The 12,004-nt window shown below is 41.9% G+C and overlaps 1 protein-coding gene across 3 annotated transcripts in view; it reads right to left on the minus strand.

The window, feature by feature from the left end:
- Positions 1-12,004, minus strand: part of robo4 (roundabout, axon guidance receptor, homolog 4 (Drosophila)) — a 124,990-nt gene that overhangs the window by 82,326 nt on the left and 30,660 nt on the right. For all 3 annotated transcript variants that reach the window (XM_048615601.1, XM_048615599.1, XM_048615600.1), the window contains exons 3-4: positions 1,615-1,772; positions 532-652 (exon numbers count right to left, since the gene is read on the minus strand). In XM_048615601.1, coding sequence (XP_048471558.1) covers positions 532-652; positions 1,615-1,772 — 279 coding nt within the window. The remainder of the gene's footprint in view (positions 1-531; positions 653-1,614; positions 1,773-12,004) is intronic.

Here is a 12,004-nt window from a genome sequence, read left to right on the forward strand (position 1 = left end):
ACAGAAGGAAGTGAATCCAACCTGCACCTTCCCCCGCTTCTCAGACCCAGGCTAAATGACAACTGGTCGACTGGGGAATGATTCACATTTTAATACAAAATCTGAACTACAGCAGGATTGTGGTAGATTCAGGCACTGGATGAGTTGGAAGCTGGAATCTTATCTACATTCATTATGTAGAATATGGGTTTGACCCACTGGTATATCGTGAAGCACTCAAAAGGTAGTAAGGAGGCAGTGCTGCATTGGCAAAGGTAGCACAATAGATTGAGGCAATGTCTAATTGTTCAAATGGATCCCATTACATTGCTGAAAGCTGAGAAGGGAGTTCTCCAGAAGTTCTGACCAACATTTCATCAATATTACCAAAACAGAATAACTAGTCATTCATCCCATATCCAATGGAGTAATCTTGCATGCTTGTCATCACACATCATTCTAATAACACATATCCTTGTTACTACCAATTATATTCTCAATATTTAGTGAAGGGGTTTTGCACGCTGGTATTAATTGTAAGTTTGCTCCTACCTAGTATGGATATACGTGCAGCCCTACTCTCCCGTCGTCCCACTTTATTCATTGCTACACAGACATACACTCCCGAGTCACTCCAGTGAGTTTGGGAAATGATGAGTTTGCCAACAGTGATCTGCAGAAGAGGCCAAAACATGGAGCTGAAACAAAGTCCAAAACGGCAAAAGCTTTCCTGATGACATTCCCTTTTTAAACAGGTAGAGCACAAGATTCATTAAAAGAAAATGGACAGCTACAGTTACAATATAGTGGATCAGTCAACTTATTCAGCAGTATAAGTTGCATTTCCTGGGATTCCCAGGATTTGAGTCACGGTATCATATTATTTGACTAGACCAGTTGTCTATCCATGTTCTATGTTCAATGTGATAAATCATTCAACACAATTTTAAAAAAGTCAAAAGTCAAAATTTTCCCAATTTGGAGAAGAATGGGTGTTTGCTGTTAAAATGACACAAGAAAGACACAAAAAAGCAGAAGCAGATCATTCAGCCTCATTGAGGCTACTATCCCATTTAATATGAACATGGCTGATCTTCAAATTTATCCTCGCAGGAAGTCCCAAGGAACTATAAGCTCCCAAGCTTCCATGTCGTGCAAAAGAGACTCCAGACTTGAACATATTTCTTTCTTCTCTTAGTATTTATGTATGTCATGCCTAGGAAGTGTGAATGAGCCATGTTAAAAGCTAAACTGAATATCTTCAGTTATTATTGGTGTAGCTATGAGCACACTCAAGACTGTACAGCAAGAGCTGCCCAGTTATGGAGTCACTGCTAACAGGAGACATTTCGTTTTGGAAATTGCAAGCACAGACTGGTTAAGTCTTGTCTGTACTCTGCAAATTTCCTGGTTTAGATAAGTGAGGATGCCACTTGCAGAGAGTGTGGTGCATCCACATTAGATGAAACAAACTCTCCTCAATTGGTTTCTCTCAAGGTTGAGTTTGTGAACCTTGCACTTCGCAATGCCCTTCCAATTCACACCATGCGACAGACTGGGCCAATACATCATTAAAAAGCCTTAGTGTCCTCTACAGCTGGACCGGGTCAGGTATGAAATAATTGATGGACTCACTCTGTAGCGCTCGTCTTTTTCATTCAGAGGTGCCCCATTCTTCTTCCATGTGACGGTGGGCTCTGGATAGCCTCGAGGTGGCAGGCATTCTATTTCTGCCTGGTCTCCCAGTGCCACCACCACATCACTCGGCTGCAGTTTAAACTCGTCCCGCAAGGCTGAAATGAAATAAGGTCATGAGCATAGGTGTGCTTAATCTCGAGGCATACGTGAAACGTTTCTGAGGGAAAGACCGTTGAAGAAGGCCCTGTGCTAAACATTGTGCTTAGGCATCATCAACCTTCCATTGACAGGCTATACAAAGCATGAGAACGGTTCTTTCTGTCACTGCCATGACATGAAAAGGCTGTTTATATTTTTCAGTCCTTGAACAGGGCAACACACTTTGGAGACATGGTGTTAACTAATGCAACACCACCCTGCTCCACTAGAGGCTGCTCTACCCTCCCTTTGCCAATTCCCTCAATCCTGCCTCACCTTAAGTTACCTCTTCCCAGGCGTCAGTCTCCATCTCAAACATTCACCTCTTGCTCACCACCACTAGTGCAATTCTAGGCAACATCAGGTGGGAGCCAATGTCCAGTCAAGCAAATGAGGCCGAAAAGCCTAAAACAGCCCAGGCCTTACTCTGAACTAATCCCCTCTGGCCCTGAATCCTGTATGAATATTCCCCTTTTATAATCGGGTCTCTGTGCATGGTGTTTGGATGACAGTTGCCCTCAGATTTACCTCAAGACCAGAAGCTTGTGTGCCTGACATTCCTCTAGAATTGTGTTTGAAATCTCAGATGAAACTCTAAGGTTGTATTGAGAGACTGTTGCCGTTACAGTTCAGCTCTCCTGCTACTGAACTGAGATCTTTCTGGCTATGTTGTGATTCAGGGTCAGGATGGCTATACATCCTAAAAGGCCACCTGAAGCTGTAAGGGAAAATCCTCTGGTGTTTCCACCAACATTCTTCAACTGTCCTCTTAGCTGGATGGAAAAGACCTCACGGCACTATTTCAAAGACAAACTACTCCTCGGACAGTGGAACTGTTGATGTGTCTCAGCACCCTGCCCACAATCGTTAATTGAACAGCAAATATATTCTCTGGCATTGAATTGCCAATTGCAGAAAAAATCATGCCCAAGGGTCTATTGCCAAGACAACACTTAGTTAAGGCTTGCATTTGATTCCCACACAGGGATCCTGATCTCATCCCTATCCACCAACTCTCGAGCAACAATTATTCCAGAAAATTCCTCAGGACTTCACTTCAAATAGAAGAGTAACTGAGGTGAGACTCTGTCTTACAGGACTCAACAGGATGATGAGATTGAGCGTGTGCCTGTGATGACTAATGGAACTGAGTATGGATCTCAGGATGCGGCGTGAGCAGCTGTCTGTGGAATGTTGAACATCACAGAGATATCTGTGATCCTGGGAGGATTCAAAACACGAGGGATGAAACTTGCATTGGAATCCATATGGGGTGAGTCTGAGCTGGAGGCAGTCACTGAGGAATGTGACGTGCCTGTGAAAACAAGTTTTAGCAAATATCGGGTCAAACACCAGGAGCAACAGTGAAATGAACGACGGTGGGCAAGAAAAAGGATTTGTACGGAAATCCCGTCAGAGAGAGAAGCAGAACTCCTTCAAGATGGGAATGCCTGGAAGAGATGTGGCAGTGAGTTAATACTAAATAAAAACTGAAAGAGCTGCAGATGCTACAAATCAGTAACAAAAACAGAAGTTGCTGGAAAAGCTCAACAGGTTTAGCAGCATCTGTGAAGAGAAATCAGAGTTAACATTTTCGGTCCTTAGTTCTGAGGAAGGGTCACCAAACTCAAAATGTTAATTTTGATTTCTCTTCACAGACCCTGCCAGACCTGCTGAGCTTTTCCAGCAACTTCTGCTTTCGTTTCTGATTTACAGCATCCGCAGTTCTTTCTGTTTTTATTCAGGGTTAAGACATTGCTCAATTCTGGATAAGGAATGTGTTGGTGATAACAGTGAGAGCAGCTCCAGCTGCTACAGGATCAAGGAGCAGAAGAGCAAGATGGCTGACTTTTGTCTACTGTAGGGATACAAAAGTCTTCCTCCTCTGGACATTCCCACCATGCTCCCCCTCTCCCCAAACCCCACTGCAAAAAATCCTCCACTGACACAGAAAACCTGTGTGACCTCATCCTTTGAGCCCTGAATCATCCTGCACGGGGCTGCTCTGTGCTCAGACCATGCCTTCACTGGAAATGCACGTTTCCACACATACCAATACCTGAAAATGCTGACAAATGTTGCAAGCACGTGAGCTTCAGATTTCTGACTCAACAACTTCAGGCCACATCAAATTATGGCAATCAGCAACTAGGAACAAAACTATGTGTTAAATTTGGACTTTTAAATAAATAGGCTACTTTTATTTGGGATTGTTTTCACCCTCTGGCCAAAATTAACCAGCTTTCACTTCAGCGTCAGGGTGCAATGAGGGCTGTGAGCCAGCAGAGGGATTCTCATTCCTGATAAACATTGGTCATGTTTAAGATTTGGGCACTCAGGGGAATTTATTACAATAGCAATAGCTTCCCAAACAGAGGATAACTCTTCTCCAGCCTGTAATACACAGCAAACAGCTCCTTTTCTCATCACACTGCAATACAATAAAAAATGGAACTCAGTTTAACTTAACAAACAAGAAATAGCTCTGCAATAGGACCCAAGGGTGGGTGTAGAGTTTGGTGGCAACATTTAAATAATTGCTATATGGGACCAGACAGCAGTCCTTGCAATGAGCAGCACACTTGTTTCCCAATGTAGTCAGTCACCAGCAGTGCTCCTCCAAGCAATCAACGCCATTTAGTTTTTACTGGGGCCTTAGTGATTTGTGAGGCACAAAGTAATTTCATCTCCAGAACAGTCAAATATGTTTCATAAGTAAGGAAGTTAATGTCTTCTCCATGGCGAATGAGGCGGGAGAGCTATTTAATCAGTCTGGAGGTTAGAGTGACCCTGCTGCCTCCCCTTGGAGGTAAGATTCTTCAATGGTATTCCTGCCCATTGACCTATTTGTTTGTTCATTTAATGTTACCTCCTTCCTGCCTTTCACATGACAAGCAGTTGCAAGGTTGGTTTGTTCAGTTAAGTGCTATCCATGATTTTAACAAAACTTTTTCACTTTACCCAGGGCCAGCAGGAGATGGGCTATGCAGGGCTTCCCTTGGGTAGAAGCTTGAACTTCTTAGCTGCTACACCCTGCCAAATCAGGCAGCAACTTTCACCATAACGGGCAAGTTCCACATGTGAAGAATAGCTCATTGGAAGCTTACACAGTTTGCGGAAGTGAGGTGAAGGGGAATTCATGCTGTTAGACACCATACAAATAATCGCATCTTTAAGAGGTAGGCATCTACTCTATCCTTAATGCAATGCAGCACAGTTGCTTGTCTAAAGCAATGCCTTTAAGGAGTGGAGCCTCAGAGCAGCCTGATTCATAATGGGGCAGGATACCCCACTCCAGGAAGTAAGGCACATGAGGGGTTTCATCAGCTTGAATTACCACATGCAAGCCAAGAGGAAGTAATCAAATGATGTTAGTACCCTAACTATCTGTGGAAGGAATAGAGAATGTAATACCCTTTCCATATCTTCCAATAGAGAGTGATTGTCTCATCTGGTTGAAGCATATTTGATAACATTCTCCATATGCAATGCTCTCCGGATGAACATAGGTAAACCCCCACCAGTAAATCCTACCAGAGGGTGTACAGTGCTTGGCATTCTCCTTTTCCAAGTTGGTAAAAATAGAAAAATGCCCATGGAGCAACATTAGATGGTTCTGTTGGAATTGTTGCAGAAAATGTCAACAGTATTTCAATCACCACAAAAGGTCCTTAAAACCAAACAAAACAATCCAACAATTAAAACACTGAGTAATAGCCTTACAAAATAAACACCTCTATAGCAGGCTGCTTAAATGTAATAGTGTACACAACACAGCAGTTCACAAATCTGGAAGCCCAGCTTATATCTGAGAGGGCAATGTTAAGAATACACAAGATAGAATGCGAAGTTGAGTACATTACATCAGTGCATCATATTAACTTTATTTGCATGCATCTACCTACAAACCTACACATTAGCGGAGTGCAAAATCAGACTTGGCCTAAAATAGGTAGTGATTGCATCCAAAATTTTCAAAGTTATCAAATGTATACCTGCACCTTACACCTGTACTAAGTTTTCACTGCTATATTTTAAGAACTATCAATGTGGCTCACCAGTTGTAAGATGTTTCTGGAGGCAAGTAAGGTCAGGGGACAGAAAGGGGCAGAGGAGAGAGTAGATAAGTAGTCCAACAGATAAATAGAGGCCATTTGCTAAATAACAAGAAATCAGAGAGGCAAACTTCTCTGAACTGATTTGAACACAAACAAGTATGTGTTCTGCCCATTCAGCTCCCTATTCACTGTATCCACACAATCCAAACCACCTGGATGAGTGATAGTAACTCACCAAGGCTCCTCCAACAGTACTTTCCAAACCTGCAACCCCTACCAGTCAAAGTATGAGTGCAGCAGACACATGGGAGTACCGTCACTGAAAAGTTCCTCTCCAAGCCGGACACCATCCTAACTTGGATCTAAATTGGCGTTCCTTCACTGTCATTGGGTCAAAATCTGACACTCCCTCCCTAACAGTACTGTGGCTATCCCTAAAGGACAAGGACTGGAGTGGTTTAATATGGCAGCTCTCAACCACCACCACCACCATATTCTGGGCAATTAGCAATAGGCAATAAACGCTTGCCTAGCCAGGGATGCCCACACCTTGTGAATAAATATGGAAAGGAGCAATGTTCCCAAGGATGCACGTGTTCAGGAAAAATCATCTTAAAATGATAATACAAGAATACAACAAAAAAAAACCTGTCTGTAAAGATTCCTTTGTATCTGCTTGGCCTATCTATGTTCATTACCCCTGTGGCTTCACTGAGATTTTCCACCATGTATAATTGTTTTAAAATTATTTGAATGGTTCCCTGGTGCAACATTACATAGCATTTAAAGCACCGAAGCAGTTCATCCAATTGGCATTTAAATTCCACATGATCCACCTCCCACTCTATTGACTTCATTACACCCTACTGGCAAAATCTTCTGTTCCTTCCCTCCTCGTGTACTCAGTAAGCTTTCCCTTGACTAATCTATGCTATTTACATCAACAACTCTTTGGTGGCAAACTCCACATACTCTTGGGTAAAGGTTTCTCCTGAATTCCAGACTGAATTTATTAGTGACTCCCTTATATTTTTTGACTCTCTATCACATGTGAAAGCATTTTTCTATGTCTACCCTATTTAACCTTTACGAAATGAAAAGAATCAAACCTGTTCAGTCTTTTGATAGTTGGAGATCAATGAAAGTTTTGTGATAAATTTCCTTTTTGATATAGGTGAAAATCTTCAAAGGCAGCTTGATAGAAATGAAATCCAGAATTCACAGTCCACCACTTTCTTGGTTGGGGCCTATGCTATTCAAGCCATTACTATAACTTCCCACCCTCTCAGTGGGACAACGCAGCTCCTGCCTTTAATTAAAATCCTAACTGATGATTATACCTTCCAGGCCTCCTGCTCCGCACTCTCAAATGTCACCACGGTACAATTTGCCGCCTCAGTTAACAGACAGAGTCTCTCTCAGTCCCACAATTCTTTTGGACAATCTGGCTGACACAGTAAATGACTAATAAGGCCTCTGGGAAGCTGTAATGTTAATGAGGGCCTTGTAGCTTCTTCAAAGCTGCAATCACTAACATATTGTTCATTTGAAGGCCTGCTCATGCATACTGGATGCTATTTAATTGCAACACAAATTAACTGTAAATTATTTTTCTTAATGAGCACAGTTGGCAGCAACAGTCTGTCACCTTGCACCTCAGGGATAAGAAAATGCAAGAGCGGAGTGTTCTGTAGAGGGTGAAAAGACAATACTTTTTGGCAGTAAATTCTCAGTATTAAGAACACTTGTAAAACATTTAAATTAGGGCCTTAGAACAAGCATCTCTATAAATATTAGTAACACCAACTTTGCATCTCTCTATGGACTGCACTGCTCTATGTAAATATGGCTTTCTTCAATTATTAAAGGCTTTTTAAATATTATTCAACAATTATCAAACATTAAATTGTTAAACTCATGCTTGAAATTTGAACTTTGTAGATGGGATCTGTGGATGCAAAGCTTTCCAGGACTGCTAGGAATTATCAAACTCTCATCTTTTTCTTTTTCACCCAACTACCAAGCAACGGAATCCCCACCACCCAGACAGCGGAACAACTAAATCCCAATTTCCTGCCAGTTTGCTATTGTTGCTGGACTTAAAGCATTTCCACCTTTTCAATCTGCACAGCACTAATGAGAAAGGAGCCCTTGTGATACTAAAAACTGGTGACTATTCATATGTTTGTATTAATCGGTGGCATTTCTGTAGAAATTAATGACTTTTTTTTATTGTACCCGTTGAAACTATGGAAACCAACAGCAACACAATTAGAAATTTTCACCTTACTTGGACTGACTCTAAAGGAAGCTTTTCTTAAAAAAATGTTAAGCAACAGGGGAAGTATTTTCTGACATGACCCTTATATCCGATGAATTAACCTGGCCACAACTGCAGTCAAATGCACTGGATTAGCTGCAATGTGGCTCCTGCACTTTTCAAATTTTATTTTTGCAGAGAGATTGGGAGCCACAAGAATGATTGCTGAATGTTAAATTTTATTCTCCCTGCTACTCCCACCTCACCATCCCTGCAATGCAGCATGTGAAACCTACTAAGGCCTACCATCCTATCTAATGCCTTTGTCACTGATGCATTGCGAAGACATAAGAAGATGGAGTCTCTGAGCATCAGCCCCACTGAAAGAATTATCAATGTATAGTTGAAAGAAGGTATGAAGGTACAGGAATGAACTCTTCTGGAGTTCTGCCCCCACTACCATCACCACCCACAACAACCAATAGAGATTCACCCACATGATCACTCAGTTTACCTTGTTTATCAATAGGGCAAATAGTAGGATATTAGACCTGAAAGTACCTTCTGGGAGTGGCATAATAATTCTGAAACACACTGCTTCACAACATTCCATGGTAGCGCTGCTTATGTGAACAGCCTGGCTAATGAGATTTGGAAAGGAAAATCGATCAGAATGCTTTCCATGTTGTTCCTGACAATGCTTCAGGCCAATGGCCCAGTAGGTAAGGTGAGCTGGTCAGATTATTAGCGTGAAGCTTAATGAAACATGTTAGTGAATTTCTGAGCCAGTTGCAATCTTGAAGTACCCCTGTGTATGTTTGCAGTCCCTGAGCTCTAAATGTTGCGAGTCTGTATCTGAGATTTCAGCGATTTGATAAGAGGGCTGCACATGTGCACGGAGAGGCCATGAGATCATAAGACATAGAAGCAGAAGTAAGCCATTCAGCCTAGGAGTAAATTAATGCAGATGATGTAATCTGTACTGAAGACAAGAAATGTTGGAGATCACAGCGGGTCAGGCAGCATCCATGGAGAGAAAGCAAGGTAACATTTCGACTCCTCATCAGAGCCATTCAGCCTACCCAGTCTGCTCCACCAATAGTGGACAAGCTGCATTTCTATTGACATCGATTACTCAGTAACTTAATTTAAATTTTCTTCAGCTTGACACTAGATTTCTGCTTATCCAACTGTCCAAAATCCAAAAGTATGTTACAGAATGATTTCACCCCTTGTCCTAGCTGAAAAACTCAAGCAAGCAATCCTCTCAAGGGATTTGTTACATCTTCTTTATATGATTACTAGTTCCTAATGGCAAATAATTCTCAAAACAAATGCAGTCAGTCTTCTGATGCCGACTGTGAAAGTGAAAACTGTATTAAAGATTAGCACCGATTATCAGAACTGCTAAGCTAGCTCCGCAAACAACAAAAAATGCATTTCTTCAGCTTGGCTAGATTCAAGAAAGATGTTGTGACCCTCATGGTCAAATATAAAAGACTAATCTCATGCCTCCTTCTGAAAGACCCCTCCTCAATAGTACCATTGGACAGAGATGTAGAAGCAACACAGTAAACCCAAATCTCAGACCCACATTTCCATTTTACAAGGGGAACAAAATTAGTGCTTTTTACAATGTACAAGGCATTGTTAAAAAGGCTATCTTGGTTATATTTTCTTAATTTTTTTACCTTCATTCTTAAAAAATTTAGCTCACGGCATGGTGGCTCAGTGGTGAGCACTGCTGCCTCACAGGACCAGAGATGTGGGCTCAATTCCATCATTGCGTGCCTGTCTATGTGGACTTTGCACATTCTCCCCGTGCCTGCGTGGGTTTCCTCCCACAGTCCAAAGATGTGCAGGCTAGGTGGTTAGGCCAAGCTAAATTGCCCCATGGTATTGTGGGATGTGCAGGCTAGGTGGATTAGCCATGGGGAAATGAGGTGTTACAGGGATAGGTTAGCAGGGTGAGTCTGAGTGGAATTCTCTTTGGAGAGTCAGTGCAGACTCAATGGACCAAACGACCTTGCTTCCACACTATAGGCATTGTATGAATCTGTGAACTCATCTGAGGTGCATAGTATGTGCATTTTGTTAGCTAGACATTAAATAGCCCTCACCCTCAACTCCCCTGATCAGAGTAAGGACATTGTAAGTGTGTTTCCACACTGTAGGGATTCTATGAAATTCTGTGAAAATTCTATGAATTGTAGAAAATCCATAACAAAGTGTCTCTTGCTTTTGATTGTTTTTCGATACGAATGGTCCAGAATGTTAAAAAATAAAAAAAAGTTTGTTATTAAAACATCATTGAAAGTGTTTATTTGGACCATTCTCCATCCACCTGATTGAATGTGGCAATGCCTGAGGAAATCAGGATAAATCAAGCTGTCCTCCCCAGCTAAAAAAAAATCCTGAGATTCATTTGTCCTGTTGCAGCTTTTCGAAGCAAGATTAAGAGTTTGGGGAAAACAAAATGCCTGACTGCAACGTGAATACAGGGAAAAAAAAACAGCCGGGGCCCACAGATAAATTACACAGCTGGGCTAGGGAGAGTCAAGTTAATTCTAGAACATTCCACTGAGGGTGCCAAGTACAAAGGATTGTGGGACCAAATCTGTTAGCATGACCTCCATGCACCAGCAGTTGTTTGACAGAGATTTACGAGCACTACCTGGACACTTATGTAAAGGACAAGGGCTTGTTTTATAGCGAGATCTTAAACAATAAAACATGAAAAAGATTAGAATCAGATCCGGCAGGAAAGAAAGAAACTTTTGATGTGATTAATCGAGAGCTTAACATATGGGGAACAAACAGTGGACCCATGTAAAAACTAAAGCTGATCAAAAGATTTATTAACTGCTTCAAGCTGCTGACGATCAGATTTCCTGACAGCTTGTATTGTAATTTTGTGAATTTTAATCAAATGGCGTCTTGTGCTTTGATTTTCTTTCACTAAATGAGAAAGTTGGGCAGATTTGTGCTGGTGTAATTGTAGTTGGGTACCTGGACCACCTGCATTCACTCAACATTGACCAGATCCTATACATCGCTTGTACAGCACAGAACAGGTCATTCAGCCCCAGGCTGTGTTTAGGCTCCACACAAACCTACACACAACATATTCTGAGGTCAGCCATAGGCATTACCTCGACCAAAGAGAACGAACAATTTTGAACTGCATGAGATAAAGAGGAGCAGCATGCTAGCCCTTCACATTCTGTAAACCTGTTTTTCTGAATGAGGAAAATTTGTTGGAAAAGGTAGGGAATCAATAATAGGACTGGAGTCATACATATATAGATACACAGAATCCCTACATCATGGAAGCAGGCCATTCGACCCATTGAATCCACACAGAACCTCCAAAGAGCATCCCACCCAGACCCACCCCACATCCCCTAACCTACAGGTTACTTGTCACCATGGGTAATTTAGCATGGTCAATCCACCTAACCTGCACATCTTTGGACTGTCTTTGGGAAAAATCTGCAAATTTCCCAGGTGCTTCCCACCCAAATCAGTTCCTGTTGCAGCTCCTGGGAGATCACATGATTTTGAGTGTGGTATGAGAGTACATTTGTATAAAGTTTCACAATTGTGTGAGACAGGCTAAATGGACCACGGGCTATTTTTCTGTTTGTTGTTATTCATAAAAATAAATGAAGATTGAGCTTCTGGCATCTCCTGAGTAATGCAGGAGCCTGGTAGAATTTACAGCACAGAATCGGACCACAAGTCCCAACTGGTCCAAGCCAGTGTTTACATTCCACATGAGCCTCCTCACCTTCCCTTTATCTAACCTCATCAATACATCCTCTGCTCCTTAAGTCAGCTTACTTCAACTTGATCCTGTTTGTAGTAGCAG

Source organism: Rhincodon typus, chromosome 32, assembly GCF_021869965.1.
Source record: "Rhincodon typus isolate 14 chromosome 32, sRhiTyp1.1, whole genome shotgun sequence".
Classification (NCBI taxonomy): domain Eukaryota; kingdom Metazoa; phylum Chordata; class Chondrichthyes; order Orectolobiformes; family Rhincodontidae; genus Rhincodon; species Rhincodon typus.